This window comes from Oikopleura dioica, chromosome PAR (assembly GCF_907165135.1).
Source record: "Oikopleura dioica chromosome PAR, OKI2018_I68_1.0, whole genome shotgun sequence".
NCBI lineage: Eukaryota > Metazoa > Chordata > Appendicularia > Copelata > Oikopleuridae > Oikopleura > Oikopleura dioica.
The window spans coordinates 5,767,332-5,795,324 of record NC_137293.1 but is presented as its reverse complement, the minus strand read 5'-3'; the positions used below and the strand labels follow the sequence as shown (position 1 = coordinate 5,795,324).

At 38.5% G+C, this 27,993-nt stretch overlaps 8 protein-coding genes and 3 long non-coding RNA genes across 11 annotated transcripts; 6 read left to right on the top strand and 5 right to left on the bottom strand.

The window, feature by feature from the left end:
* Nucleotides 1-35: 35 nt before the first annotated feature.
* Nucleotides 36-2,105, bottom strand: LOC145701456 (uncharacterized). The gene is made up of 10 exons (XM_081778677.1): nt 1,888-2,105; nt 1,794-1,847; nt 1,523-1,698; nt 1,322-1,485; nt 872-1,282; nt 673-831; nt 569-634; nt 276-526; nt 167-237; nt 36-123 (listed from the first exon to the last, which is right to left on the bottom strand). Exons 1-10 carry the CDS (start codon nt 2,098-2,100, stop codon nt 36-38), a joined length of 1,653 nt encoding a protein of 550 aa, XP_081634803.1. The 5' UTR covers nt 2,101-2,105.
* Nucleotides 2,106-2,419: 314 nt separating this feature from the next.
* Nucleotides 2,420-5,859, top strand: LOC145703455 (uncharacterized). The gene is made up of 6 exons (XM_081780816.1): nt 2,420-3,731; nt 3,778-4,224; nt 4,261-4,427; nt 4,472-4,946; nt 5,063-5,372; nt 5,412-5,859. The coding sequence occupies exons 2-5, from the start codon at nt 3,942-3,944 to the stop codon at nt 5,326-5,328; spliced, it is 1,191 nt and encodes a 396-aa protein (XP_081636942.1). The 5' UTR covers nt 2,420-3,731; nt 3,778-3,941; the 3' UTR covers nt 5,329-5,372; nt 5,412-5,859.
* Nucleotides 5,714-6,518, bottom strand: LOC145703456 (uncharacterized). Its single transcript, XR_014134361.1, has 3 exons — nt 6,277-6,518; nt 5,900-6,053; nt 5,714-5,863 (listed from the first exon to the last, which is right to left on the bottom strand). It is a non-coding gene; the product is annotated as an uncharacterized LOC145703456 (long non-coding RNA).
* A 690-nt stretch (nt 6,519-7,208) lies between these two features.
* Nucleotides 7,209-9,590, bottom strand: LOC145703415 (uncharacterized). The gene is made up of 5 exons (XM_081780773.1): nt 8,422-9,590; nt 8,013-8,376; nt 7,653-7,971; nt 7,446-7,610; nt 7,209-7,404 (listed from the first exon to the last, which is right to left on the bottom strand). The coding sequence occupies exons 1-5, from the start codon at nt 9,498-9,500 to the stop codon at nt 7,247-7,249; spliced, it is 2,085 nt and encodes a 694-aa protein (XP_081636899.1). The 5' UTR covers nt 9,501-9,590; the 3' UTR covers nt 7,209-7,246.
* Nucleotides 9,591-12,940: 3,350 nt separating this feature from the next.
* Nucleotides 12,941-13,936, top strand: LOC145704502 (uncharacterized). Its single transcript, XM_081781955.1, has 4 exons — nt 12,941-13,241; nt 13,392-13,478; nt 13,519-13,613; nt 13,657-13,936. The coding sequence occupies exons 1-3, from the start codon at nt 13,025-13,027 to the stop codon at nt 13,602-13,604; spliced, it is 390 nt and encodes a 129-aa protein (XP_081638081.1). The 5' UTR covers nt 12,941-13,024; the 3' UTR covers nt 13,605-13,613; nt 13,657-13,936.
* Nucleotides 13,937-14,091: 155 nt separating this feature from the next.
* Nucleotides 14,092-15,131, top strand: LOC145701455 (uncharacterized). Its single transcript, XM_081778676.1, has 3 exons — nt 14,092-14,228; nt 14,282-14,877; nt 14,910-15,131. Exons 1-3 carry the CDS (start codon nt 14,092-14,094, stop codon nt 15,092-15,094), a joined length of 918 nt encoding a protein of 305 aa, XP_081634802.1. The 3' UTR covers nt 15,095-15,131.
* A 905-nt stretch (nt 15,132-16,036) lies between these two features.
* LOC145703245 (tripeptidyl-peptidase 1-like) lies at nt 16,037-20,063 on the top strand. Its single transcript, XM_081780580.1, has 9 exons — nt 16,037-16,290; nt 16,638-16,729; nt 16,774-17,235; nt 17,405-17,661; nt 18,602-18,820; nt 18,884-19,042; nt 19,084-19,326; nt 19,600-19,713; nt 19,931-20,063. Exons 1-9 carry the CDS (start codon nt 16,105-16,107, stop codon nt 19,981-19,983), a joined length of 1,785 nt encoding a protein of 594 aa, XP_081636706.1. The 5' UTR covers nt 16,037-16,104; the 3' UTR covers nt 19,984-20,063.
* A 99-nt stretch (nt 20,064-20,162) lies between these two features.
* Nucleotides 20,163-23,267, top strand: LOC145701454 (sepiapterin reductase-like). The gene is made up of 4 exons (XM_081778675.1): nt 20,163-20,490; nt 20,533-20,724; nt 22,690-22,720; nt 23,109-23,267. The coding sequence occupies exons 1-4, from the start codon at nt 20,163-20,165 to the stop codon at nt 23,176-23,178; spliced, it is 621 nt and encodes a 206-aa protein (XP_081634801.1). The 3' UTR covers nt 23,179-23,267.
* A 1,538-nt stretch (nt 23,268-24,805) lies between these two features.
* Nucleotides 24,806-25,668, top strand: LOC145704688 (uncharacterized). Its single transcript, XR_014134481.1, has 4 exons — nt 24,806-24,831; nt 25,210-25,293; nt 25,394-25,502; nt 25,568-25,668. It is a non-coding gene; the product is annotated as an uncharacterized LOC145704688 (long non-coding RNA).
* Nucleotides 25,669-26,277: 609 nt separating this feature from the next.
* Nucleotides 26,278-26,963, bottom strand: LOC145705175 (uncharacterized). Its single transcript, XR_014134560.1, has 3 exons — nt 26,884-26,963; nt 26,716-26,814; nt 26,278-26,585 (listed from the first exon to the last, which is right to left on the bottom strand). It is a non-coding gene; the product is annotated as an uncharacterized LOC145705175 (long non-coding RNA).
* A 344-nt stretch (nt 26,964-27,307) lies between these two features.
* LOC145701453 (uncharacterized) lies at nt 27,308-27,802 on the bottom strand. The gene is made up of 4 exons (XM_081778674.1): nt 27,725-27,802; nt 27,571-27,666; nt 27,431-27,514; nt 27,308-27,392 (listed from the first exon to the last, which is right to left on the bottom strand). Exons 1-4 carry the CDS (start codon nt 27,775-27,777, stop codon nt 27,308-27,310), a joined length of 318 nt encoding a protein of 105 aa, XP_081634800.1. The 5' UTR covers nt 27,778-27,802.
* Nucleotides 27,803-27,993: the final 191 nt, after the last annotated feature.

Sequence of the window (27,993 nt, the reverse complement as noted above, 5' to 3'; positions counted from 1 at the left end):
GCTGAAATCAGAATTTTCTGTCAGAATATTTTTATTCACAAGTTTGCTTTCAAGAAGCCGGAAATAGATCGATGAATTATGTTCGTGAAAACTCCTGGTTTGTTGAATTGCCCACAGCCATCGCTAGAAAATTCGTAAAGTCGGAAGAGATACCCTTAATCCTTACCCGTAAGAAACGACGCCAATCAAGGTCCAACTGCCATCGATATTCGCAATTGCAGGTCCTCCAGAATCGCCCTAGAAAATTCCCCCTCTATCAGTTCATTTTCTTTCACCTGGCAAGTATCAATCCCTCCTTCCTTGTACCCAATGCAAAGTTGGCTTCCGTCCCTTCTGGTGTAATCCGCGCCTGCGAATCTGTTGCACTCTTCGCTGTCAAAAACATGGGCGGTGGCGAAATTGAAGACTTGGGTGAACTCGTCTCCTTCGTTCTTCCCCCAGCCGCCTACGATGGCGGTGGTACCAGGTGGAAGCTCGTAGCAATCCGGGAGCAGGCAAACTGGTCGGACGAATTCGGTGAATTTCGCTAGGAAGGAAGGGAAAAGGAGGTCAAGGAAGCTTTGAATACCTGATTTACTGAGCTTCACAATCGCAATATCATTCAAAAAATCACCGTGTTGGAATCGCTTATGCACTAAAAACTGAAACTGACGCTCTTGACAGTACTCTTACTGATGATTTCTTTGACTCGAAACTCTTGAAATCCATTTTCTCTTCTTGCAGTTCTCCATTTTCTTTGCCTGTGGCCCATTGTCACTCGAAATCGAGATGCCCTGGTTCCTCGGTCGGCGAAACAGTGAGCTGCTGTTATAACTGTATTTTCATCGTACACTAAAAATATGATGATTTCTCGAATTCATTGCGTTCTCACATGCTCCGCCGCAGAAATGGACATTTGTAGAAGTCCGAATTGCGACGAAAAAAGGGAAAATCCCTTCTTCTCCATTGTGGACTCGACGATGTCCAGCGACAATGTGCTGCGATGAATTTCTCTTTGCATCTTTCTCGGCTCTGTAGGCATCATATTTCTCCTCCAGCTCGTCGTAATGCTGATCGATGTAGTCATCCGACAGTTCGTCCGAGTAATCTTCCTCTCCGATGTCGTACTCGTGCGATTGTTCTTGTTCACCATCGTCGCCGTATAAGTTATCGTAATCCACTGATCGTCGCTTCCGGCGATAATGATCAGGACATGTTTCGAAGGTTTCTTTCGCGATTTCTCCGTTTTCGATGAATGTCAAAGCCGCTCGCTGGTGCGAAAATTGATCATTCGGATCTTTGACTAAAAAAATTAATTCGAGGCAGTCAACTCGAAAATTACAGTTGCATCTTGGACCGGAGCGTTTTCCAACGCAAATGCAGGAAATTCCAGAAATCTTGCCGCAGGACTGGGAATCCACGTGACAGCGGGAAAAACCACGACGATAACCCTTCGTTGTAGTTCTTGTTGTTGGGAGAGTTGTTGGTCGAGGAGTCCAACTTGCTCTTTTTTTGGTTTTTAGAGAGTGAAATTTTTTGAGGCAAAGATTGTTTGAAAACCCGATTTCTTGCCCATGATGTTCTTCTCGTTGTCGATGTTGTTGTTGTTTTTCTAGTCGTAGTTGTTCGTCGAGTTGCTGCTCTCGTTCGAGTCGTTGTTGTTGTTGTTTTAGTTGTTGGTGGATTTATTTCATCGCAAAAAGGTATATTACAGTATCCCTCTTTTTGGTTGTCAAAAGAACACAGCAAAGTTGCAAAACTTTTAGTTCAAATGTAAGATTTAGAAAAAATCGTGTTTTAATTTTGACACCGACATATTTGGGCATACCAGCGCGCCACTCACTTCTTTCAACCCAGCACCACGGTCCCTTACCGTCATTTTAGGCATCATTTTATCAGCGTTCAAACCTGTGGGCTGTTATCTGGATTTCTACAGTAATTGTGAAACATGCCGCTTCGAGGCTTCCACATGCCGCATTTTCGCTGTGGATATCGAAGGCCTGCGCCAGTTGTACTTTGAACTCCGTTGTAGTTTTTGCCAAGAGGATCGTTTCGATCGAGGCATTCTCTGTCTAGCGACTCGCCAAATCTCAACAAATAATGAAGTAAAAAGAGCTTCATTTTTCTCATCCGATTCCAAGAACTGCGAAAATGAACTGTTACTCAGTTTCCGTGTCAATAAACAATTTTTTGTTTATTCGATTTAACATGTTTGAGCTGCACAGAACTCAAAGCGTTGGATTTCAATTCAAAAGTAACCCTAGGGATGGTCGATCCAATTTTTACTTCTTTAGCGAGCCTTATTGTTCAAGACATCCTGTTTTCTGACTAAAATTTAATCGTTTTTAACGATCGTTACCAACGGCTCGCGTCGTAAAATCATTCTTCATGAGAAGCGCGACTTTGAACAGCCATCTCGAGAGTTTTTTTTAGAGTGAAAATATGGATGAAGAATTGTCAGAGCTTCCTCTTAAAGAGAGACTTACTTTTTTACTTACTGTCGTACTTTCAGCCTGCTTATGCCTTCTTCTTCTTTATCTCGTTTTTACTGGTATCTTTTTAAGTTTTGGAGCTTATAAAAGAGAAACTTTTTGGGGCAAACCAAAATCAGTAAGTCTGGAGCTAGGACGTGACACTGTAGGACCAAATAATAAAGTATCATACATTGAAGGACCGAACAAGAAAGTATCATACATTCAAGCACCGAATTAGAAAGTATCATACATTGAAGGATGGAGCTATAGTGCAAATCCAATCCAAGGACGATGCAAAATTGGATCGGTCATACAAGGAACAATCCAAAAAGGCTGGGTTTCTTATTGGCCGGTAGGCCAAATACAGCAATCTTATTGGCTCCAAAAAAGACTCGGTCCTTAAATGTATGATACTTTCTTATTTGACGCTTCAATGTATGATACTTTCTTACTCGGTCCTTGAATGTATGATACTTTCTTATTCCGTTCTTCAATGTATGATACTTTCTTATTCCGTTCTTCAATGTATGATACTTTATTATTTGGTCCTGCGCTGTCACGTCCTAGCTCCAGACTTACTGATTTTGATTTGTGCCAACTTTTTTGTTTATTATATCTTTTATACTCCTTTCTTCCTTTTTTTCAATATTCATTCTTATGGATCGCGTAGGATTTCAACTTTTTGAATCTCTTTTATATGCCTCTATTGCAATTCTTTTAGCCCTCTTACTAATTTGTTCTCTATCACCTGAAAAGATATCGCAACATCCAAGTGACCTAGGAAAAGATCAACTTGTACATTGGCTGAATGACTTTCTACCGAAATTGAAAAGGACAACATCCCGAACTCCAAAATGTCGATTAATCGCATCAATGGAGAGATTCAACTTCAAAAATTCTGGAATTTCTTTTCGCTGGCGGTTTGTCAAATTCATCAAAGAATCATTAACGAAGAACGCTTGTGGTGAAATTCATATAAACAACGATTCTAAGAAGAAAAATATCAAAGAAAATTTCAAAATAACCAGTTTTCAACGAATGCTACTTGAGAAAAACATGCTTTATGGTCAACTTATTGAGCGCTCGGATATCAAGGAAGAAACTGGAGAATGGGAGTTGAGCGATGAAAAGTTATTTCTTATGGTGGAGAGGCGATTATTCTTAAAGAAAAATTTGGCGAAAAAGATTTTGCAGTTCGCGTTCAAGCATTCGATCCTTTTCTTTTCACGGACAAGTTCGAAGAAGATGCAGTTACATATAAAATTCGTCTTTCAGAAGGTAAATGTCATTAGTGCTAGCACTTTGTAAGCATTTTTTTCTGAAGATTTCCTTCACACGGTGGCAAAAAACCATTTGACTGGTAACTCTCTATATGGAGCAGATAGGATTATTCCATATCACGAAAATGTGATTCGTCATTTTGCGAACATCGAGTTTTTTTACAAGCAAGATTCAAAGCAAGAAGACTGCCTTGGTTGGGTTACAATAATGGAATTTGCTGAAGACAATTTGCGAAGAGTCTTAAAAGGAGACGTACTTGATCTTAAACAACGAAAGGAAATTGCAAAAGGCGTTTTGAAGGGATTTAATTATTTATGGAAAAATTGTGGAATTTACCATTACGACCGGAAACTGGAAAACATTCTCCTTGCCGATGGAATTCCAAAAATAATTGATTATGGTCTGGTTATTGATAAATCTTGGTCAAAAGGCTATAGAAAAATGGGATATACGAGGAAAGGCTCAAAGTACACAGCTTCTCAGTCTCTTGGTAAAACCCAAAATTAAACAAATGATAGATTTTTAGCCGGTGGCTCACCTGGATTTGCAGTTCAACATCAAATTGGGCGTGGACAGGGATATGAGAATCATAATCTTCTTTTATTCCTTTTTTGTGACTGGAAAACATCATGGACTCTCCTTTACAAGCCTCTTGATGATAATGAACGAAAGGAAATCGACCGAATTATTGAGGTTAAATCATTTGAGATAAATTAGAAAAAATAAATGTTTTTAAGGATTGCGATGCATCCTCGATTAAAAAATATATGAAGAATGATGAAACAAAACACTTTTACGAGGATATCAATATAACCCAAGAAAATTTTATCGAAAAGATCACAAACATAATTTCCCTTGAAAATTCTTCAACTCAATTTTGCCTTGATGCGAACATGACGAAATCGTGCCACATGTCAAGCTTGAAGAACCGGATGACAAAGTTCTTCGAGCAAGATATGCAAAATTTCACAAAGAATATCCTCGACCAAAAATCGAGTCAGCTCTGTGTTCCAATCTCAGTTACAATACTTCTTCGATACGCGATGAGAACCGATCTCGGCTTCAAGGATCTGGAGACTTCGCACTCGTTAGAATCGATTCTTGCAACTTTGACGATGATTGTTTATCCTCGGAGTTCGGCTGGGCTGAACTTGAACCCCAACAAAAAAGAACAGGATTTCCAGCTGAATGAAATAGAAGTTCTCCTTGATCGTATGTGTAAGGAAGGGAATCGAAAACTTAGGAAACTGAGTGAGCAGAGGTGATGACTTTGAGAAATGAATCAGCTTTGCTCAGCTCAGCTAGCTCAATACGTATTTATATTTGAGATTTCTGTCAGAAAACGTATCTTATGGAAAGTGGATGGGAAATTATCCGACGACTTGGGAAATATTTTGACAAAAAACCCCCTCCATCAGACTGTCACTATGAAAGAGGCAAGTTTAGTAATGTATTCTCCTTCGTTCAACATATTAAAAGTTACTTTGAACGAAAAATTCGCTTTCACTCGTCCTCTTACTGTTACTGGCGCTTATCTGCAAAACGGTGTCGTCGCATACCATCAAATGACTGTCGACAGAGTAGACAACAATGAATACGTTCTACAAAATACTGATCATTCATCAAATGAACCTCCTCGTAAGTCTGTCAATATCTATAAAAACGAATGCTCTTTAGTCATTCGAATCCCTTTGAATAATCCATACTTTGCCTCTGACGACGAGCTCCAAAGCTTTGGATTGTTTTATGAAGATGCAAATATTCGAGTAAATCTGGTGAACAACAATTTCGGTAACATGGAAGAAAAAACTTGGTATCTGCTTCCTACTGCTTACTCACTCAGTCTCAAACCCAAAACATACCTAGATTTAGTGCGGCTTCGGTCGTAAATATGAGTCGCCTTGCTTCTTACGACTTTCTGACTAACCTTCGAATCATTAACTAAAGCATGCCTATCCGTTATTCGAAAAAAATTCGCGATTTCTTTATTTTGTATTCGATTTAAACATGTTTGCGCAAAATTCCAGCAGTCTACTTTCATTTAAAAAATGACGATTTACAGATGGGTAAAGAGCTTATTGGCCGACTTGACAGTAGATCCACTCGTTGATATTGTCTAAATAAACGTGCTGTTCATCATCAAAGAATTGTCAAATTTATCTTACTTGGAATCGGCGGTCGAGTTTTTCCAATTCTTCGAAAGCAAATTCCAGGTCGTTTTTCTCTATCATCGTTCTTTTCAATTGCCTGAGGAGAATTCGCTGCTCTTCTGTTAAGTTTTGAAGAGAGGTTGGAATTGATCGAGATACTTCGTTGCCTCTAGAATCAAATTTCGATAGAGCCCATTTCTGACTCAGAAATTGGGGGAGGTGTCTGGAACCGACAAAAAGATTCCGACAAATCTTGCGTGGAAATTTCAGCCAATCAGATGCCTGGATTTAGCAAACCGGCCAATCAGCAGCCGAGTAGCCGCCCAAGCAAAATTTGTCGTAATTTTTTTGTCGGTTCCAGACACCAACCCAAAAATTCTGAGTGTTTTTACCTTAGATCTTCCATTGGAAAATTGATTTGAAAATAAATTAAGGTCTTCTCTTGTTTATGCAAAAAGTATGAAAAATGAGCATTTGTTGCTCTGTCTCGAATTTAAAAAGAACCAACTCAGGTGCACCACCAGGATTACCCTTTCTTGCTTTGGCGCTGTCTCCTACATTGTTCTTGTTTTGATGCTAAACTATTGTATTTAGATTCTAAATTTTAATATCAAACATAAGATGAACTTTTAAGTTGAACATTATCAAGAACGGAGAAAGACAAATGAAAAATATTTTTTGTCCAAATAAACAAAATGAGCAGGTTTTGATTTGTCGATTTCAGTGTTTTAACTTAAGGGTATCACCAAGAAAACAATTTTTTACTTTTAAGCTTTTTCTTAGCTACATTTTGATATCAAAATGAAAAAGACTTTTAAGGATATACACGGAGAAAACGATGTTTGAAAACTCAGCAAAATCGACGGGGGATCCTTATTTTTCAAACGAAAATTAATCTTACACCGCAGAAAAATAAGAAAAAAGAGGTCGTAATCAGTAAGTTCTCGGAGAAAAAATCTGTTTTGTCGATTCTTAAGTTTATTCTTGGTTAAACTCGTTAATCAGAAACTCGATACCTTTATAAATCAAAATCTGCCTTTTGATAAACCTTCTATGCTCACGCTAATCTTTCTAATGGTCTCAATTGCTAATCTGATAAAATTGATCTTCTTAAATTCATTGTCGCTCAGACTTGCATTTTAAAAAAGAGAAAAGCTCTCAACTTTCGGCACCTTGAAAGAGATCAAGTTCTTTGGCTAAGCCAGAAACTGATTAACCCGACCAGATGCCGCGTAATTTAAGCACTTTCTTACTTAACCCTTCTTGCTGCTTTTTCTGATTAAAAAAAAAACGTTTTTTTCAAATTTATTTTTGTTGAGTAAAAAATAGCGAATGTACAAAAAATCAAGCAAAAAACTCAAGTCAAAATTTCGACGAAATATTTAGCTCTTTATCAGACTTGGGAAAACAGCTGACTCGGCTGGAGACGAACATTGATAAGAAAAACAAAAATACGCAGCCAAAAGCCATTCCTCGAATGATGAGGGATTTCTTCGTCCGATGTTGCTTCCAAAGAATTTCTAAAGAACATGAATTTTTGAAAAAAAAGAAATTTTTTTACCAATTTGGTCGACCTGGGAATTCGGGATAACTTCTACTTCTTCCTCTTTTACTTCAATTTCTCCAGAATTTTCATCGACAAACAATTTTGATGATCGAAGAACCTCCTCAACGACCACTTCTTCATCAATCTCATCATTTTCATTTTCGGGGAAAATAATTGGCCCTAGAATTTATTGAAAATTTCCCCTTTTCTTTTTTTTCTTACCAAATCCGACCGCCATATTTGTCCTCCTGAGACTTCTTCTTTGTCGATTTTTGGCTTCCTCTTGCTGTTTCAAGCATCGTGGAGCATTTTTAAAGAGGGGAACTTGACAGTTGATCTTCCAGACTGCATCCTGCCTCGACTCCCCGTCGATGGTTGAGTCTTGGTTGAAACGAGGGCCAAATTTTCGAAGGAGTTTCTGAGGCGCTGGTCCATTGAGAGTGTCGAAATTTTGTCGAAGGACTTGCTCGAACATGGAGTTTTCGCAATTGGGTTTGAAACCGGCCGGTTTGAATTCGATTTCGCAGTGGAGATAGACAAACTAAAGCATACTGTTAGATACTGCAAGATATTTAACTGCACCTGAAGATCGACTCGCCCTTGAATTCCAATTTTCGGGAACATGAACGAATATCTCGACTGAAACGAATTTGGCGACTCTTCCAGTCGAACGAGTGTTCCAGCAGCGGGGCAACCATTGACGACCATGCTTCGAATTCCAGAGCTTGATGTTTCTGTTTTATATTTTTCCCGCAGCTCTGCTTCGGAGACGTAGTTTTTCGAGCCATAACAGTATTTGAGAAAAGGAGTTCCGATTTGCTCGCTGTGGAGGTGGAGATCGACGAAATATCGCTTTCCGCGGTGGAGGAGGGGGATGTTGTTCACTAAGCCAGTGAAGTTGGCGTGGTCGTAGACGGACATGGAGACCGTGAAGTCTTGATTTGTCCTAGAAAAAGAACGGTATAAGAAAAAAGCGTTGGAAAAAGCAAACCTTGGATCCTGGTAAGTCTTGGTGTTGATCGCAATCTTGACGGGCTGAGAAATGCCAGCCATAAAGACTCCTCTGTATTTGCAGCTAAAATCGAGCACCTCTGCATCTTTCACAGTAAAATCCGTTTCCATTCGCCATTTGACCTTGTTTTCAAAAACATAGTTGCCATCCTCGACTGTCGCTTTCGTACCGCACTGGCCCATGAAAGGAGCTTGAATTCGAACTCGGTAGTTTCCTTCTTCATCTTCTTTGGCAAAGCAGGAGCTGTCTACTTCATCGATGCTCATGAGCCCATTCGAATTTCCGTGAAGAAAGACGTTGGAAGAGCTGGCCTCCCATCTTTTCGCTTTGAAGAGGTTCTTGTCGACGATGACTTCGATGTGGTCGTCGCCGCAGTTGATCTTGCTGGGTTTTGAACAAACGGGCATGGGCTTGTTCCATCTTTTCCCCTCGATGCAGCTGATTTTCGTCTCTCGAATGTCCGTCCCTGGCTTTAGAACAGCTTCTTCTTCGACGCAAGAAATCGTCGCGGTCCAATCATTCTCGTTCCAGACGCTGTTCTGATTAGTCTCTACTTCTGGAAGCTCACAAGCATCACATGGCTGACAAGATGGAACAGCGGACCAACTAGCATCTTTGCAATCACTGATGATGGTCCTTGTCCGTTCGTTTTCAAAGCAAAAGCCGGGATTACAGGAATACGAAGCTGTACTACTATTGGCTTTGTAATCAAAAGAAGCGTTTTTAACTGAGTGTGGCGCAGGACAGCTACTGGCAGTTCCCACTGGTTTTGATGGAATTTCTTCTGAGAAAAAATCAATTTCTTGGTCGAATTCTTCCAATTCAAGAGGCGCGTCTTCCAGAGCCGCCTCCTCTTCCAGCTGGTTCTCTTCCTTGATTTCTGCCGGCTTTACGAACTGATTCCTCCTGACCAGCAATGACGTCATTTCCGGCTTTGGACTTTTTCTCGCCAAAACTCTTTTTCTCACCCTTTCTTCTTTCACTTCCGCCAAGAAGGCATGTTTGAAATTCGCGCGAAATTTTTGCTTCCAAAGCTGCGACCCAATGTCGATTTTCATAAAGCCCAGCAAGTCGAGTGTTTCAGACTGGACACAAATTTTTCCGCCAGTTGAAGGAACCAGCCCGCGCCATCGGCCATTTTCGCAAATTGACTGTTTTATGCTTCAAATTTCTAGAAAGGGGGAATGTTTTCTGGCGATGGAAAAACTGTATTTGGGAAAAAATGAATACGAAAAATAAAGAGATAAACTACGGCACGTTTATGCTGAATAAAGAAAGCTCAGGAATGGATTCTACCCACTTTTCTTTGAAAAAATTTTTAACAAAGTCGAATTCAAAAAAGACGAATTTGTCACGTGCAATGAAATTTCATCCAGAGCCCCATCGGTAGCTGAGACAAACACGAATATTTCTCAGTACACTTGGATCAGCGCCGATTTCATCGAAAAGGTACCTTTTTCAACCCCTTTTTTCGACTCTCATCGAAAATTTCTAGGCGCGGCAAAAGTTCGACGACATCATTGAACGATCAAAAGTCGACGAGTTTTTCCGAGTTTTCAAATATATTTTCATGTTTTTCGAATGGATCCTTTTCATTTTCATCTTTCAATTTTGGATTCAGAAGCTTGGAGAAGAAGTTCTCATCGAACTACCCGTCTTTTCTGCCTCTGGGCTCGCCAACCTGAGAAGAAAACCTGAGTTAGGCTCTGAAAAATTTTTTTTCTATCCTAGACCCTGACTCAGGTTTTCTGAACTTGAAGAGCTTGCAGAAAACCTAAGTCACCTGGGTCTGAGAAATCTTTTTCTATTTTTCAGACCCTGACTCAGGTTTTTTGCAAGTTCTTCAAGTTCAGAAAGCCTGAGTCAGGGTCAAGGATAGAAGAAGATTTCTCAGACCCTGACTCAGGCTTTCTGAAATTGAAGAACTCGTAGAAAACCTGAGTCAGGGTTTAAGAAACCTTTTTCTAGCCTAGACCCGGACTCAGGTTTTCTTAACAGGTTGCTGAGCCCAGTTCCGCCTTCAAAACTATGTAGAAAATAAACTTTTCGAAGCATTTCCTGAGTATACCCGCCATTGTGCCCAAAACTCGGCGGTTCGCAAGCATAAACAACTTTGTCTCCTTCTTCCCAAAACTGCTTCTCTATTCCCGGCGATCTCTGAATCCCACTCACCCAGCCCGGATCCTCACAAGCTAGCGAAAAGTTGAAATTTACGAAAAGTGCTACTAGCTTCATTTAAAAAAAAAAAGGAAGCTGCTTTTTCTTAGACTGATTCTGTTTGTTGAAAAGAAGCCGACCAGTGATTCAAAAATAGCCGTGTTTTGCGGTTTACTAGAGAGTATAAATAGAAAATTGGGGCTGGGCAAAATAGACGAATTATATAAAAAAATTCTTAAAAATAGCGGTCAGATTTTTAGTCAGAAATGATCAGAAAATGCCCTTTTTCTGGATCACTGTATTCTTATCTGAATTAAATACAGTATATACAGTAGACGGGCAAATCGGCATAAATGCATTTGCGGTCATTTCAGGAGCATTTATCGACAATTTAATGCTTTCCTGATTTTTTCTTTCTTCTTTTCGCTTTTTTTTCTGCCATTTTTAAAATGGGATGGATCGAAATAGCAGTCGATGATCACGAAGAAACCCTGGAGAGATTGAGAATCGAGCTTGAGGACATTAAGAAACGGACATTTTTGGTCTGGTTTTGGATCTTGGCGGGCTTGTGCTTCATCTACTTTTGCATCTACCAAAGAGATCGAGACGACGAGTACCAAGCAAAACGATTGATTAGGTAAAAGGAAGAATTATCGTGAAGGGAGAAAGAAAAATTATTTTGTCAGAATGGTGAAGATTTTGAAAACATCAGGAAAACATTGACGATTATGCTCTTCGAAAAAATGAGAAAGAACCAATTGGAGTTGCGATTCAAGGTCATTTTTCTTTACTATTATTATTTATTAAGAATTTAATTACAATTTATTATTATTCTCATTATTTTATTTTTTAATTATTTTTTTAAATTAATTTGTATAATATTCAGTCTCTTTATTTTTCTAGAGTTAATTGGAGTTCCGATGAGCCACATCCTCGAAGCCTCCGATGAAGAGTTCAAAAAATACTTGGATGATATCCATTCTCCTTCCTTCGTAAAACCAATCGTCTTCGACCACGATGGTCACGAGCACTAGAAAATTAAATCTTCTAAAATGAAAATGAATGTTCGCGCAAAAAAGTCTCTAATCCTTTGTCGAAAAAAAGAACGGTAATTTGGTTACCTCAGGTCTCTCAGCTGCGTGACCTGGCGCGTTGGAAAGTGCAGCTCGGGTAAATTAAAAAAATTGTCATCAAGACAGAAAACTCGACCGCAAGGAGGCGATCGAAGGAAATTATAAAAGAAGTTCAAACTGACTTCTTGATTCGTAATTTTTAAATCATTTTTTGTGGCTTTTTATTTCTGAGATATGAAATTCGTCGCCGCTCTTTTTGCCGCTTCCACGATCGCAGGTTAGATTTTATTAAGGGGGTAGACTTCGATAACTCAAATTTTTGATACACCAAGAAATTAGCGAAGTGATACCCTTATTTTTTCAACTAAAAGTAAAAACATTTGACGATAGTAATAAATATGTCGTAAAATGTCGAGAAGCCGCTTGCGGCTTCGAAATTTTATAAAAAAAGCCGCGCGAAGCGCGGCTAGAATATCAAATTTTCGAAGCGCCAAGCGGCTTCTCGATATTTCACGACATATTTTTAACATTTTCAAATGATGATTCTTCGACTCGAAAAATAAGGGTATCAAATCGCTAATTTCCTTCAGAAAAGGGAGATCGCCAGGGCAAGCACGGCCGAAAAGTCTTCTCCGACCCGCGCGGCTCTTCGGATCCAAAATTCATCTGGCAAACCCCCATTTGCCTGGCGAATCCGTCCAACCCCGCCTGCGATCCTTCCTGCCAAATTGAAACGACCGCTCTTTCGGGCGAAATCAAAATCGACACTTCAAACTACGAAAACCGACGCAGCTGTCTCTGGACGATTCGGGTGGCGGCGACGCATCGACTCGTTTTTGAGTTTGAAAGGGATGATGGTTTTGGGCTCGAGTATCATGAATATTGTGGATATGATAAGCTGCATATCTTTTCGGGGAGCCCATCGAGCGAGATTTATAGACATGCAAGATTTGTTTTTCGATTTTTCGAAATTCTTTCCCAAATTGTGCTAACGTATTGACGCCCTTATATTTTTTCTTATTTTTCGTGAAAAATGTCTAAAATTTTGACTAAATTTTGGACAAAAAAATCGAGTTTTTAAGAAAATTTTTCTGAAATCTGATTGGCCAACAAATCAAAGTCGGGCATCTGATTGGTCAAAAATTTGACAAAAATTTTTGTTTGAAATTGTCGATTTTTGATCAATTCATGCCACCAACCCTAACTTTTGGGCAAAAATCAACTTTTAAATGACCAAAAACGATAAAAATTGAAAAACAAAAATAAGATTCTGCGGCCCAAAAGGCAAAGCCGACACGAAAAACGAAGGCCCCTACGATGGATCCGGCAAAATCGTCCCGATCGACGGAAAAATGCCCTTTTGGGACATTCCCTACGACATGGGCACGAATGAAGCTGTCATCGGCGTCGATCTCGATCAAAGTCGAAACCACTTCGGCGGATTTACGCTGAAATGGAACGCGGTTGAGAACGTTCAGACGAATTTTACGGATGTTTATGACTGCATCGACTTTGCGAAGGAATATCTTGAACGGCAGCTTCAGGATGTTTTCTTCCAAAATATGAGAGGTTTGTTTCATTCAAATTTCTTGAGTTCTGCTCGAAAAAATGAAGAAAATCTCGGAAAAGAGACCAAAATTGGTCAATTTTTTTATTTTTTGTTAAAAATCGCGAGAAACCCAATTTTTCCCCATAAAAATTCTCAAAAAATATTTTTAGCGAAGGAAAAGACGCAAGAAAAGCTCAAAAGCTCATTTCAAAAGCTGCTGATGCTATCCACCGAAATCCGAATAACAAAATGCGAAAGTAATCTCCTTCTTTTTTCTTCCCTAACCAAGTTTTTAAGATGTGCTGTGCCCGATACAGAGCCAGTCCCAGAATGGATTCAATCCAAGTTTCAGACGCTTGAAAATTCGCCCAGATCAATCCTAAATTTCGACCGTAAGTCTGCTTTTTCTCGATTTTTTCTTAAAAAAAATTGAAGACGGGATCACAGCGCTTCGAGGCTTGATCGAAGCTTACATTGGAGAGTGCAAGATCGGTTCGGTCTGGTGGCCAAGACGAATCGAGAAGTTTCTGACTAAGCTCAACGACGCCGCTTGTGATCCGTGGAACGAAGATTGTCGATAATTCAACTGGCCTTTTTACATGCCACAGTTTCTACCTGCATCAAAAAAATGACATGATAATCTGCCCATGCTCTTTCCTTCCCCTGAAAATTGATAATGACTTGTGAAATGTGTAAATAAATCCACTGACTCCGATCGAAAGAAAGATTATTTAGTCGAAAATCGTAAAAAGCAGTGAAAATCAGAATATTTGGAATTTTTCTGAGCAAATTTCACTTGGTAAATAGAACGCGGTACTAAAAATTGAATCTCCTTTTCTCAAATTCAATTCTGATCGTTTTTTGTTCGAGATGTCGCCGAAAGTGGGAAAAATAAGCGTTGAAAAACGAGAGATTCCGGAGAAATATTTGGATGATGGAAATTATTATTTTGAGTGGCGGAATAAGACGAAAGGAGCAATATGGGTTCATAAATGCAAAATTTGCTCGTAAGTTATTGCTTTAGAAATGAGAGAATTTTTATTTATTGATAAATTTTTAGCGTTATTCCGGAGAATTTCTACATGTTTTATTGCAGCGAGGATAAAGATGGCAATAATGTATTTTGTATGGATTGTTCTTCTGTCCAGAATTTTAAGCATGGGCAGTACTGCAATTGCAAAGTCTGTAATTTTCATAAGCAATATGGCACTCGGGTTCCTCAATTCAAATGCTTCTTCATGGAGTGCAACACCTCTCTCTCCTTCAACGAGTTTTTTGAGCATTATCAACAATGCCCAAACTCCTCATCTGGCCAACCTCGTTTTCCCGAAGACCAAGCGATAAAACCGAAACCAAAGCACAAAGCCAATCTTCTTCCTCAAGTGCGTCTTCCCGACGACATTGAAAGAGACCTCAATTCACGAGAAAATGAACTTCAATCAATGCGAAACGAGTTCGAGAAAATCTACATCGAAGAAAAATCATTGACTGTGAGACTTTCTGCCGTCAGGGAAAAAATGAATAATAACTCCTCAGCGATTGAAAGTCTGCTGCTCGAAAATGAAGAGCTTGCACGAGACGAAACTGACATTGAAAGAAAGCTCAAAATTTTGACGGAAAGAAAAGAGCGAGTTCGGGAGAGACCAGCAAATCAAGGTAAGAAAAAGAAGTTCTCAAAAAACTTTTAGGGCAAGTTGACGAGAACTGCTGCAAAGTCTGTTTCTCGCCCTTCGACACGAATCTGCACCACCGCTCGTGCATAACAAAATGCGGTCATTCCTTCTGCCACTCCTGCTTGGGCGCGCTCGACCCGAAGATCTGCCCAAGCTGCAGAAAAGCCTTCCAGATGACCGACATTCTCAAAATTTTCTGATTTTTTTTCTGCTTGTTTTTAATTCTAATTGATTCTCCTTTTCTCTATCCCTTCATTCTGTAATAAAAATAAATAAAAAATCCTAAAACTATTCAATCATGGAATTTTCTAGAACAAAATTTTTAAATGAAAAAACTCATTTTGAAAGTTTCGGTTTTCGTAACTCAGCTAGATAGATTTGTTTTTGTGAAGCTCTTATTAGAAATTGAGCAACAACGAAGTTAATTTGAGTTTAATCTTTTTGTTTATGTTGAAAAAAAGATTAAATTTAGCAAAATTATCGTAGAATATATGGAGTTTTTTTAATTTTATCCTATAAAAGGGCTTTTGGGAGAAAATAAACAAACATGTTCTAGAACTTCTAAAACGATATATAGAACGATGATATATCTATTGGTTAAAATGGATATTTTCTCAAGTTTTTTCATATAATTCGCATTTTTGTGAATAAAAATAAAAGTCTTGAAATCAAAATGGCTCAATAACAACTTGCTTTATGATAACAACATAGTTAGAAAAAAGAATCTTCATGGGTTCACCAAAGTTTGGTGACTGAAGAGGAGTTTAGTCTCAAATCTTGAATCGAGAACTTTGTCAAACAATATCACAAGAAAATCGAAAAGACACCATGCATTTTTAGAACAAATAATAAAAAGCTTATTTTGAATTTAATCAAAAAATTATATTACATTTTCATTAAATATATTTCAAGTTTTTTGCCGATATTTTAAAATTTAGAAATAATAACAAACCTAAAATTTCGGTTGATTCTAGAAAAAAATTTCCTTGATCTTCGATTTTTTCAGGTTTTTCAAAATGAAAAGGAAGGTCACTAGAAGTTCAATTTTGAATTTTGAAGCTGGGCGTAGGTTCGCGCGCACGAGACGGTCGTTGTTTTCCTGATTTCAGCGTCCCGCGCTGCTCAAAACTGCTGATGATTGCATCTTTCCGCGCAAAAGCAAATTTCTTCGTTTTTTTTTCGTCAAAACTCGATCTTTCTTCCTTCAAAAATGAGGTTTTTGGCGGCTCTAGGGCTGCTGGCGCTGAATTCTAGCGCAGAGAAATTGGCATTTGAGGAGAGAGCGACTTGGAAGTCGCATTTCAAGCAGCATTTTAATGAAAACACCAAGCTTTGGGATAATTTGGGGACAGCTCCGTTAGACGAAACGGCCGTTTTTATCTTTGGATTGAAACAGGTACCGTCGAAAATCGGGAAAAATGAGGGAGTGAAGATTTTGTCTGCCAGACAATTTTTTTTTTGAAAAAGTAGGTGAAAAACTGAGAGGTGAAAATTTCGACTTATTTTGCGTGTAAATTTTCAACCAATCAGAAACCCGGATTCGGCTCAACGGCCAATCAGCAGTCGAGTAGCGGCCCACGCAAAATTTGTCGAAATTTTCTTGTCGAAAAACTCTGCCCAAGATTGTCGATTAAATTTTTGAAGGTTATTTCGAGCAAAAAATCAGGAAGTTTATCGTCAACTTTGGACTTCATCTTCGTACTTTTTCGACTCGAAAATCTTCTTTTGATCAATTCATTTCAGAAAAACGTGGAAATCCTCGAGCGAGTATTCTGGCAAGTTTCCGACCCTGACAGCTCCCAATACGGCAATTTTCTCAAGAACTCTCAAATCAGGTAAAAAAGCCTCTTCTCCTTTCTTCTTTCAAATCGTGTTTCAGTAAACTTGTCGGACGAGATAAGCATTTCGTCGAGCTTTTCCTCGCCCGACTTTCTGGCGAAAATTTCGTCGAAGATGAAGAAAAAGTGTATCTTTCCCAGCAAAGCGCTTCAAAATGCACCGTCAACTCGAACATGGATTGGGTCACGTGCGAGTTTTCCGTCCGAGATGCGATGCGACTTTTTGACATTCAAAAATTCCACGTCTTTCGGAAGCCTGGAAGCACTAGAAAATATATCAGAACAACATCGTATCTGAAGATTCCGCAGTCAGCGGCGGCGATGATTGACTACATTGGTGGCGCTGTTTCCAAACTTCCATCAGTGCACCAGAAGTTGTCAATCGACAGAGAAGATTTCGGAAAAACTATCAAAGAAAACGTCCGACACATTGGAAACTACCCAGAAGTCATTCGAGCCAGATACAATATTTCTTCCGAAACAGGGCGCCATCCAGACAACAGGTTAGAAAAATGCCGATTTTTGATTGGCTGGCGGGCTTTTTACCCGCTTCTTATTGGTTGAAAAGTTGAGAAAGCCAGAAAATGTCCAAATAATCGAGTTTTTTCTTGAAAATTTCGACTCAAATCCGAAAATTTGAACGAAAACTTAAAAATTATCATTTTTTTTCAGCCAATGCACTCCTCAATTTCTCGAGCAATACTACCACCAAGGCGATTTGGACCTTTTCTGGCGACTTTACGGAAAAGGCTACGAGCACCGTCAAGAAATCGACAAAGTAGTCGGCGACGTTCCTGGAGGCCTGTCTGGAATCGAAGCTTCTTTGGATACGCAGTACATCATGTCGACAGGGAACAACATCACCACTTGGTTTTGGTACACTGCGGGAAGACACGAGCAGCAGGAGCCGTTTTTGCAGTGGCTTATTGGCACGGGTTAAAATTTTTGAGAGAATTCGATTTTTTCTAGAGCGAATTTGTTTGTTCTAGAATTTTGATTCTCGATAATAAGTCGACTAGACAAAAATGGCCTAAAATATGAAATTTGAAATTCGAATATTATTAAAAAATATTTAAAAAAGCAATTTTATTAAACTCAAACGAGAATTCTCATGCTTTATTCTATCAGATAAAGAATTTCATTCCCCGTTTCCTTTTATTTTACGTCCACTGATGGAAAATGAAGAAAACATCATTTTTTTTTATTTTGGTTTATTGAACTCACCGAAAAAATTTCTTCGTCCTTCTGTTTTTATGATGTTAGAACTAATAATAAAGCTAGTTTGAGTTTATTTAATACTGTTATTGTAGCTAAAAATAATCTTTTCTCGATTTTTGACACTTTTATCTCAGGACAAAATTTTCTAGAGATAATTAAAAAAAATGTTCTAGAGAAATATTTCTCCATAAACAAAATTGACTTTGAATACTTCATGCTTTTTTCGCTGTATATAGAGAGATCGTCCTTTTAAACATGTTTACTAGTGAAGTTAAAATCAAAATAGCGTCAAATTTATATTTTCTTTCATCAGAGCATAAGAAGAAAGAAATCATTCTGCTAAATTTAGCAAATCGAAAATTCTAAAAACGAGTGTTTTTTCAACCTCAGTAACAGCTTTTCGAGCCGAAAGAAAGAATAGCAAATGAAGGTGTGCATTTATGATCGAAAAATAAGCTTTGTTTGATTTTAATAAAAAAGTTATTTTTTTTGTTTTTTTAATAATTTATAAATTTTTTAGTAAAACCAATTCACACGGTCTTGAATCTCTAAAAAACCCATAAAATCATTTTTTTAGAACCAATTTTTGAAAATAAACAAATTTGCTCTAGAAAAAATTTTTTTCCTATTTCCTTTTAACCCTTGAAAAAGACCTGTCTAACGAAGAAAACCCGCCACTGGTCAATTCCGCCAGTTACTCGGACAAAGAAAATTCTGTCGATCCAGATTACATGAAACGAATCAACGTGGAATTTATGAAGGCAGGTGCTCGTGGCCTGACGCTGCTCTTTGCTTCTGGAGACGACGGCGCCGGATGCCAGGAAAATAAACGCTTCGAGCCGCAGTGGCCATCTACCTCGCCGTACGTCACTACTGTAGGAAAAGTTCAAATTTAACTGTTTCTTCGCGTTGAAATTCGGGTTATTTTTGAACTGGAAAAAGGTGGAACAGCATTTATTCATCCCTTCGATATTGGCGAAGAAGAAGGATACGACATTTCTGGCGGCGGCTTTTCTGATGTTTTCGAAATGCCAGAATATCAAAAAGAACTTGTCGCGAGCTTTCTTGGAACTTCCGAAAAACTTCCACCAGGTAGGTAGAAAAGCGCGAAAGCGAGTCAAAAAGTGAATCAGATGACTACTACCGCCCCACGGGCCGAGGCTATCCCGACATCGCCGCTGTTTCCAACCACTACTGGGTAGTCAACAACCGTGTTCCCGTCCCTGGCGTTCTGGGCACCTCCGCTTCCTGCCCCGTCGTCGCTGGAATTCTAGCGCACATCAACGACTACCGACTCCGATCGAATCTCCCGCCGCTTGGGTTTGTCAACCCGCTGCTTTACAAGAATCCTGACGCGATTACCGACGTTACCCAAGGTTTTATCTAAGAGAAGTGCTCAACAATCAGTCTTGAAAATCTGAGTCAGGTTCAAAATAGCTCAAATGAAAAGCCGCGTAGCGGCTTTTTTAAAAACGTAGCCGCGAAGCGGCTTCGCCATAAAAAACTTGCGAAGAAGCTTTGCGGCTTCGTTTAAAAAAAAAGCCGCTACGCAGCTTTTTATTGGAGCTATTCAGAAGCTGACTCAGGTTTTAAACACAGGTTGCCGAGCCCTATCAAAGAAAAGATAGCTACTAACAGGGCTTACTCAGGGTACAACGCTGGCTGCGATTTGTCGGAGTACTACGATCGAGGATTTTATGCTCAGAAAGGCTGGGATCCTGTCACTGGGCTTGGGAACCCGAATTTTCCGACGATGCTCAAAGGTTTGCTGTGCTTCAAGTTTTTAAGTTTTAGGAAGAAATCTAAAAATGATTATAAAGATAGAGCTTATTTATCGGCTTGAAAACAAATTGAAAAATCCCTATTCCGAAAATTCGATCACTTTTTATGGTGCGAAATTCGACTTTTGAAAATTATTTTTCAAGTTTTTCAAGAAGCAAAAGTTTTTAATTTTTTGACAACAATTCAAAAAATTTTCAGTGGCGATGGATGCTGCTTTGAAAAAACACGCCAAATACCCGGTCGACAATTGAAGAAAACTTCTTTTTCCCGCCAAGATGCCCAATTTTTTCTTTTTATGAAATATCTTCAATTAATAAAAAAATGATCGCGATATGATCGAGCCCAATTTAACGAGCTGTTGTTTATTGATTTGTTTTTTCGTCTTTTTGCTTTTTCTTCTTCCAAGGGTGTGTTTTCGAAAAAATACAAAATGGTCATTTTTGGTCAAAACTCAGCCGTTTTAATAACAGGAGCAAATCGGGGCTATGGCGAAGCTATTGCTAGAGAGTTTCTTTCCCGTCTTGATAAGGATTCATTGCTGCTTCTTCACAGTAGAAACGGAACGATTCCCTGGCTAGAGAAAGAAGAAAAGAAAAGATGCGAAGTGAAGATTTTGAAGGGCGACCTTGGCGAGCCCCTGAATTGGATGGAACTTATCAAAACAACAAGAAAGTCGTATCGAAGTGCATTTTTAATTTCAAATGCAGGCACTTGCGGTGATATCGAAAAGCCACTTTTGGAAACAGGCCACTCTTTAGGTTTGATTTGAGAATAAATAACTTTTTCTAGGTCAATTTTAGAGGAGCTGAGTAATTTCTGGACATCGAATGTCGCTCAATTCATTCCTCTCGCGACCGCTTTCAAGAATACCTTTTCTGAGAGCAAACTTCATATCGTGAACATAACGACTCTCTTGTCAAAAGTCAATGTGCCAAAATGTTCACTTTATTCTGCTTCCAGGAGAGCTAGAAATTGTCTTCTTGAAGGAAACGGTATCATTTTCTTGCCTCGGCAAATTTTGTAGAAAAACTCAATTAGGTTCTAGAGAGCTCCAATGAAAAGCTACGTTGCGGCTTTCTCAAAAAAGCCGCAAAGCGGCTACGCCAGTAGATCAAAAGAGACTGTAATGTTGATTTAGCGAAGCCGCTATGCGGCTTCTTTTCTTAAAAGCCGCTACGCGGCTTTTCATTTGATCTCTTCAGAACCTGACTCAGGTTTTCTACACAGGTTGCCGAGCTCAGTATACGCTGTATAAAATTGGCTTATTGATAAAGTGGTGATGAAAAATAGCCCGTTGAAAAAGTCATCGCCTTAGAAGAACCCTCAATTCGCTGCCTAAACTGGGCGCCTGGTCCAATGGACACGGCAATGTTCCACTACATGAAGGAAACGATGATTAAAACGGACACAGATGCGGAAATGTGGCGCAACATGCAACCTGTCAAGACGGCCGTGTCTGCCAAAGGGAGCGGGTCCATTTTCAAGACAGTAATCTCTTTTCGCCCAAATTAACTCAACCGACACTCAAGCCGAATCTATGTCCAGATAAATGGCTGAAGCTGTTTTCGGGAGATTTTTTTCCTTTAAAAATGGATCGAATTTTACAGAAGTAATTAAATCAGCAACTGTTTTTTCCTACTTGCCATAAGAAAAACAGTAGTGTCGCCTCGGCAACCTTAGTCAGGGTTTAGAATCTTATGAAAAGCCGCGTAGCGGCTTTTTCAAAAACGAAGCCGCAAAGCGGCTTCGCCAAAGTTTATCACTCAAGAAATTATTTACAGTGTGAAGCACTTTTAAGGCCGATTTTCGGATGACAGCGAATTTCAAAAGTGGCCTTAAAATGGATATTTTTTGTCTCGAGTTGGATGACAACAAATTTTTTCCTTTCTTGGGAAAAAAGATAAATGAGGCTTCATAAAATTATTCGGAACTTAACTTTCTTTCACTGTTTTTGGAATATACTTTCAATTTATTTCCTAAAAAATAGAAATAGTATTATTTTTTTCGTTCGAACAAAGTATGAATTGTATCCTTTTTCAGAATGTGTCCTTTAAATTGAACTCAAAATGATTCTTTCTTTCATTTTTTCAAAAATAATATTCGTAAAGCATGTCTTAAAAAAGAATCAACATGGCAAATGCTTAGAAAAAAGATATGAAGAGATTCTAGTGAAGACGTCAAAGAATAGTGACGTGAAGAAGACAGTTGCTGGGCTTTTTCAAACAAAAAATGGTTAAGACATTCATCTGCGTATTTTTACACGCCTATATAATGATTATAGATTGAAACACTTGGACTCAAAATCTAAGTGAAAATTCAAACAAGACCAAAAGAAATTATCGTTAACCCCCATCGGCCAGCGTCCATTGTGGACAATTTTTATTTGGCCATATCTTTTTGGTCACATTAGATAAACATGATGACAAGTAATCATCAGAAAGCACACAAAATTTTCAATCGAAGAGGTCTAAAACAACGAAAAATATCATACCTTCTTTTTGGACATTTTGGCCGATGGGGGTTAATTGAAAAAATCGAGAAAAAAGCATCGAAAAATACCAAAAAGAAAAATAAAGATAAAAACACAAGGCATCACGCAGTCGAAGATAAAAAGCTTTTTCAAGTGACACTGTAATTTTCGGATTTTGAACTGAAATTGAAGGGAAAGTGGCCTTAAAGTGGATTTTTTTAGGATGACACATTTTGGGAATTTTTCGAAAAAGTGGCCTTAAAAGGGTCGGCCTTAAAAGTGCTTCAAACTGTATGCTAGCGAAGCGGCTTAACGGCTTCGTTTTGCAGATAGCCGCTACGCGGCTTCTTATTTTTATTTTTCAAAATCCTGACTCAGTTTTTCAAAACAGGTTGCCGAGGCCAGAGTACAGTCTTCATTGTATTGATAAGACTGTAAAAGTACAGTAAACTTTGTATTTTAATCTTGACCCAAATTAAAGTTTTAGTCGACATTCTTGAAAAAGACGAGTACATCAGGTAAATGACGACGAAATAAATTCGTCCATTTCTCTGGGGATGCGAACTACTTTAGCGAAACTACAATTTGGTGGATAGACAAAGTGCTACAGTTGCTCCATCCTACAGTGCTGACGGCACAGGGGCTTTGATTGTCGCTTAAACTTAAGGAATAGAGTCCAGGATCGTTGATGAGGCCCCCTTGATTATGATAAGAGTTAGGGTTAGGCTTAGACGTTATTTCGCGTTTTTGACCAATCAGAGCTGGGCGCGCGCGTTTCAATCGAGAATTTTCGGCGCTAATTCTGAAGTTTTCCCGTCAATATTAGAGAACGAAAATATATCCTTCAAAAAGCTTCTGGAAAGATCTTTTCAACAATCGAGGAAGTCCTTAAGAATTCATTTTTAGCGGCGAATACATCGACCTTTTCGATGTCTGGCAAGCCGAAGACAAACAAAAATCAACAAATGAAAAATAAATGTTCCACGAAAAGAAGTTTCTTGTTTATTCTTTTAAAAAGTAAAATTGCCAAAAAACAGGCTCTGACAAGATTTCCTTTGAAATAAAATTTTAATTCATTCTTCGCTTGTTCCGCAAGTGCAGCCAGCGCCACATCCACAGGCAGAACCGCAGGTGCAGTTTGGATTTCCGCCAGGGCAGGAGCCGATATCGTCTGCAAATTAATTGATAAAAGACATTTTTACTCTTTGCAAAAAAAAGTAAACAGCAAATTATTTAATGAATTCATATAAATGTAAATAATAAATTTGAACCTGGGTCAGAAAAATGCATTATCTCTAATTATTCGATTTCTTTTCGAGCGAATGTCGAATTCTAAAGGCGCCCGCCAGAGATGAGGGAATAAAGGGCGTTGGTCAATTCCCCGGCCAAAACTTGCGGTTTCTGTTGTTATTTTCGGTTAATCCGATTTCGATGAATTTATCATTCGAATTTTAATTTCGCTATTTCAAGTTCTAATTTGCCATTTTTGCCTAGAAAACCGCGTTTTTTCGAGCTCTTTTTCAGCTAAAATAACAGTTTAGATACTGTACTATCTGCTCTCCCTGTATTTTCTTTCGGCGGTCAGGACAAAAAAGGGATGACTGTAAGAAAAGGCTCATCCATCATTCTGCTGACACTGTTCATTATACTGCATAATTTATGCGCATGTCATGACTACAGCCATACTAAAGTCACCGAGTGTATATTGACAGGTTCAATTATTCTTGTCGATGTGACAGATTTTCTGCGATACTTTCTTCTTACTGTACAAACCCAATAATACAGTATAGCATTTCCGATAAAAAATAGTGGATTTTCCAATAACTGAAATGACAGATTTTCAAATATGCATTTTTTACATACTTTTTACCAAAAAACGGATATTTTTTTCAACTAAAGGACGGAAATTTCAATCATTTGATATTTATGAATTAAAAATTTTTTATGTGTAAGCGATCATTTTAAATAAATTACCCCTTATCTAGTCTCACAAGAAAATATTCTCTAGTCAGGCTCATTTCCGAGCTATTTGACCGTCAAAATTGGTATTTTTTTTTTAAAGTTTTTTGCCGACTTTTTATTGAGAAAACAGAAAACGGCTCTGACATGTTTAAGGGAAAATAAAAATCTATCCATAAACCCCATAAAAAAGGCTCAACCATTTATAGGTTCAGAGTTATTCAAGGGGGAAGTTTTTCAAATCGAAGGTTGGAGCCCTTAATTAAAACTATCACCCTAGCCCCTGAATTTTCAACCCTAACCTTCAGCAGTTTTATCATTACTTATCCTAATATTAATTTTATCAAATAAGGACCCCCCCTTAAATCACTGATTTCGTCAAAATCAATTATTGCATAAGAAAAAATAATCAGAAAATAAACTGAATTCGCCCCAGACAGCACCGTCTGAGTGTCATTTTTCTAAAAACAATGCATCAATAATCAGAACAAAAAAAACCACAGCAAATTAAGTAGGCAGAATTCTGATTCAACGTTCCAGCGAGTTGCAGAATTGATAAAATGTTTTCGTAGATGGCGCGAGAGCGCGAACTACGAGTGTATTTAAAACACCGTCAAGTCGATGAAACGCAAATTTGATGAGAACAGAATATTCGCTCATGAGACTTTTCGTAAGTTCAAAATATTGAAAATCAAGAGATTAACAGTCAAAAAATCTTTTCTGGAAAAAATTAAGGGTGTCATAATGTTAACTTATCGAAAAAAAAAATCTTTTTGAAAATCTCGATTATCGAAGGATACCCCCTTAAGTTGGCAAAAAAGATGTTTTTCGAGAAATTTTTTCTTCAATATTTGATCATAAAACTCCTAACTATCATTGTGACACCCTTATTTTTGGCTTAAAAAGAAGGCTTTTACGATTATTTTTATGATAAAAATCATCATTTTTGTTTTTTCATTATTTTTTACAGAAATTTTTTCCCGAAATGTCAAAAATGCTATCAATTTCTTGATATTTTCGACTACTGTATCTTTAAATTCTCCTTTAGTTCCTTGTTCTATCACTGGACGCATTCAAGGTCAATACACGAAACAACAACTTAGACCAGTGGGCCAGCACAGCCGCCAGTCAGGTACCAGCCAATAATTCATCGAAGCTGTCTTTGCTCATCAAAATGAAATTAACATTCATTGAAATCGACGTCTCCCGTGTCGAAAATATGGTTTTTTCAGGGCTGGGATCCGTCGCTAAATGGAGATATTTCGAGATTATTGTCCGATGCTGGCATCGCTCGTAATTTGAAGAAGTTTACGAATATGAAATTTAGTAAACGAAGTCCGAGTAAGTCCCTTTTTGAATCAGGTCAAAATTGATGAAAAAGGAAAAAAAAACGTCATTTTTTTCAGGCTTCGAGGATGGATATTATTGAACTTCGATTTTGTGCAGACGTTACTGACATTCATTACTGTATACGTGCGTGTGAGTGAATAAATTCTTTTAACACATATTGATATATTTATTGCTCTGAGCAGAATATGAGTCGATGACTAGAAGCAGAAAAATTGAAATGAAATGAGATGAAGTCACCAGCATTTTTGAAGGATAAATTAGTAGTTACAGTTCTGTACAGTGGAAGATTCTGTTTCAGGTTCCTTCTAGCAGGATATATTTTCAGATTTTATGTACTGTAAGAAAAGCTATCTACAAGCAATATATGATATAGAAATTATATTATATAATAAAGGTATTATAAAATAAGAAATATAATATATATTTTATGAACAATTTAAATATCGTATCGTCTGAGAGCCATTTTGATGGGCCGCGGTTACGAATCGACAAAAAATCAAGAAAAAATTTGCGTGGGCGGGTTCTTGGCTGCTTATCTGTCGGTTTTGCGAATCCGGGCTTCTCGTTGGTTGAAAATTTCCACGGAAAATTTGGGGGAGGTGTCTGGAACCGACAAAAAATTTCGAAATATTTTGCGTTGAAATTTTCAACCAATCAGAAGCCTGGATTCGGCTCACTGGCCAATCAGCAGCCGAGTAGCCGCCTACGCAAAATTTGTCGAAATTTTTTTGTCGGTTCCAGACGCCATCCCAAAATTTGCCGGTATTTTTCTTTGACCAGATTTTCTTTGACCAGAAATCGAAATATTTTCTTTCAAATCAGAAAAAATAAGGGTGTAGCTGTACAAAGTCGAAGAGAAAAATGATTTTTTAAAGTCTTTATTATTTCTAGTTACGATGACTAGCAGTTAACTAAATTAGTAGATCAGATTTAAATTTAAAAATTATTAGAATGATGAATATAATATAATTTGGTAGATAGCCATTTCTGAGTGAAAAATCGAAGTGTAAATTATCAATTAAGGATAGCAGATGAAGTCGACAGAATTCGAAGCGAGACGATTACGGTTACTCCCTAAAATATTCATAAATAGATTCTCACTCGGACACACAGTCAGGTTCATTATTAGTTAATTTGCGGCGCCGTAATCTGCTGCGGATTATGCATGTCGCTGGGCAGCGTCGCGAATTTAAGGATGTACTACCTGGGACGATTCCCTGAAGAGTTGGGTTGAGATCGCGGCGGCCAAAGCGCGTGTTTCTTGGCGGCGGCGGAAGGATTGGAAAGTCCACAGAATTGTGCACTGAAAAATTCATCGCATTGTTCTTATTTTACCTTTGTTCTTCCGAAGCTGTTAAGTAAGGGGGTGTACCTTGTCTTGGAACATTCCAAACTGATGAGTGAAGCGAAATATCCCGGTTGCCGTAATTTCTTACTCGTTCGTACAGGCGAATTGGGCTCGGCAACCTGTGTAAAAAACGTGAGTCAGGATCTGAAAAATCTCTTGCGAAAAGCTTCGTGGCGGCTTTTTTTTGAAAACGAAGCCGCGAAGCGGGTTCGCCAGAGATGTTGTCTGGAACCGACAAAAAAATTTCGACAAATTATGCGTGGGCGGCTACTCGGCTGCTGATTGGCCGGTTTGCCGAATCCAGGCTTCTGATTAGTTGAAAATTTCCACCCAAATCTTCGTTTTTAAAAAAGCCGCTACGCGGCTTTTCGCAAGAGATTTTTCAGATCCTGACTCAGGTTTTGTTCACAGGTCGCCGAGCCCAACGGGCGATCTTAATCCCTTCAGATCATCTTTCCTTTTTTTTCATCTTACCAGAATTATGAGTACAAGTAAAGTTCTGATAAGACATGTAGGGAAGCGTCGCTGGATATCTAAAGAATCAAGATTTTTTGAAAACAAGGAAGAGAACCTCTCTTGAATTCTCCGTCGAGGAGGGTTCCAAATCCAAAAAGTTTCGTTTCCCGAGTTGTAAGGTCGTTGAATCGACATCCCTTTTTCAGGCTCTTGAGTTGGAATTGAGAAGAAAGTGAGAAACGGAGAACCGGTCCTGGAGGATGAGGTGCATCCCGACGAGTTGGGGAATTTGGCCGAAGTGGGTTGATCAAATTTTGACTTTTGAAGACGCCAGTCCAGTCTCGATAATCACTGAAGGTCATGAATCATGATGGATTAGTGTTTTCGACTCGAAACTTTATAAACTCACTGTTTATTGCTTGTTGTTCGAACCGGCTCGTAATTACTCAAGACCAAGTTCATCCTTTTACTTTTGAGTTATATAAAATAAATTTATTAATATATTTGATAAATAATTTACAAAACTCTTTCACGCTCTGTTATCTTTCTCTCTAACCGCTTAGTTTTTTCTTTTTACTGATTCTCCTCAGAATAAGCGATGAAGATACCGCTCAAGTCAATGTCAATGCCAGGGCAACAAGGTATTTAGTTTCGCTATTTTTCAGCAACTTGCACCGC

What these genes read in the sequence shown, in the direction of transcription:
- LOC145701456 (XM_081778677.1), bottom strand. Translation starts at nt 2,100, where the DNA reads ATGAAGCTCTTTTTACTTCATTATTTGTTGAGATTTGGCGAGTCGCTA. An exon ending in CTCCGGTCCAAGATGCAACT is followed by an intron (nt 1,283 to 1,321) that starts GTAATTTTCGAG and finishes TAATTTTTTTAG; the next exon opens with TCAAAGATCCGAATGATCAA. An exon ending in TGTGAAGCTCAGTAAATCAG is followed by an intron (nt 527 to 568) that starts GTATTCAAAGCT and finishes CTTCCTTCCTAG; the next exon opens with CGAAATTCACCGAATTCGTC.
- LOC145703455 (XM_081780816.1), top strand. Translation starts at nt 3,942, where the DNA reads ATGGAATTTGCTGAAGACAATTTGCGAAGAGTCTTAAAAGGAGACGTA. An exon ending in AAATCGACCGAATTATTGAG is followed by an intron (nt 4,428 to 4,471) that starts GTTAAATCATTT and finishes AATGTTTTTAAG; the next exon opens with GATTGCGATGCATCCTCGAT. An exon ending in AATAGAAGTTCTCCTTGATC is followed by an intron (nt 4,947 to 5,062) that starts GTATGTGTAAGG and finishes TTTATATTTGAG; the next exon opens with ATTTCTGTCAGAAAACGTAT.
- LOC145703415 (XM_081780773.1), bottom strand. Translation starts at nt 9,500, where the DNA reads ATGAAAATCGACATTGGGTCGCAGCTTTGGAAGCAAAAATTTCGCGCG. An exon ending in AAATATGGCGGTCGGATTTG is followed by an intron (nt 7,611 to 7,652) that starts GTAAGAAAAAAA and finishes AATAAATTCTAG; the next exon opens with GGCCAATTATTTTCCCCGAA. An exon ending in TTCCCAGGTCGACCAAATTG is followed by an intron (nt 7,405 to 7,445) that starts GTAAAAAAATTT and finishes CATGTTCTTTAG; the next exon opens with AAATTCTTTGGAAGCAACAT.
- LOC145704502 (XM_081781955.1), top strand. Translation starts at nt 13,025, where the DNA reads ATGCCCTTTTGGGACATTCCCTACGACATGGGCACGAATGAAGCTGTC. An exon ending in TTTCTTCCAAAATATGAGAG is followed by an intron (nt 13,242 to 13,391) that starts GTTTGTTTCATT and finishes AAATATTTTTAG; the next exon opens with CGAAGGAAAAGACGCAAGAA. An exon ending in CCGAATAACAAAATGCGAAA is followed by an intron (nt 13,479 to 13,518) that starts GTAATCTCCTTC and finishes CAAGTTTTTAAG; the next exon opens with ATGTGCTGTGCCCGATACAG.
- LOC145701455 (XM_081778676.1), top strand. Translation starts at nt 14,092, where the DNA reads ATGTCGCCGAAAGTGGGAAAAATAAGCGTTGAAAAACGAGAGATTCCG. An exon ending in CATAAATGCAAAATTTGCTC is followed by an intron (nt 14,229 to 14,281) that starts GTAAGTTATTGC and finishes ATAAATTTTTAG; the next exon opens with CGTTATTCCGGAGAATTTCT. An exon ending in GGAGAGACCAGCAAATCAAG is followed by an intron (nt 14,878 to 14,909) that starts GTAAGAAAAAGA and finishes AAAAACTTTTAG; the next exon opens with GGCAAGTTGACGAGAACTGC.
- LOC145703245 (XM_081780580.1), top strand. Translation starts at nt 16,105, where the DNA reads ATGAGGTTTTTGGCGGCTCTAGGGCTGCTGGCGCTGAATTCTAGCGCA. An exon ending in GGGCGCCATCCAGACAACAG is followed by an intron (nt 17,236 to 17,404) that starts GTTAGAAAAATG and finishes ATTTTTTTTCAG; the next exon opens with CCAATGCACTCCTCAATTTC. An exon ending in TTTTCCGACGATGCTCAAAG is followed by an intron (nt 19,714 to 19,930) that starts GTTTGCTGTGCT and finishes AAAAATTTTCAG; the next exon opens with TGGCGATGGATGCTGCTTTG.
- LOC145701454 (XM_081778675.1), top strand. Translation starts at nt 20,163, where the DNA reads ATGGTCATTTTTGGTCAAAACTCAGCCGTTTTAATAACAGGAGCAAAT. An exon ending in GGAAACAGGCCACTCTTTAG is followed by an intron (nt 20,491 to 20,532) that starts GTTTGATTTGAG and finishes GGTCAATTTTAG; the next exon opens with AGGAGCTGAGTAATTTCTGG. An exon ending in TTGTCTTCTTGAAGGAAACG is followed by an intron (nt 20,725 to 22,689) that starts GTATCATTTTCT and finishes TTAAAGTTTTAG; the next exon opens with TCGACATTCTTGAAAAAGAC.
- LOC145701453 (XM_081778674.1), bottom strand. Translation starts at nt 27,777, where the DNA reads ATGAACTTGGTCTTGAGTAATTACGAGCCGGTTCGAACAACAAGCAAT. An exon ending in CGAACAACAAGCAATAAACA is followed by an intron (nt 27,667 to 27,724) that starts GTGAGTTTATAA and finishes CATGACCTTCAG; the next exon opens with TGATTATCGAGACTGGACTG. An exon ending in CGACGGAGAATTCAAGAGAG is followed by an intron (nt 27,393 to 27,430) that starts GTTCTCTTCCTT and finishes TTGATTCTTTAG; the next exon opens with ATATCCAGCGACGCTTCCCT.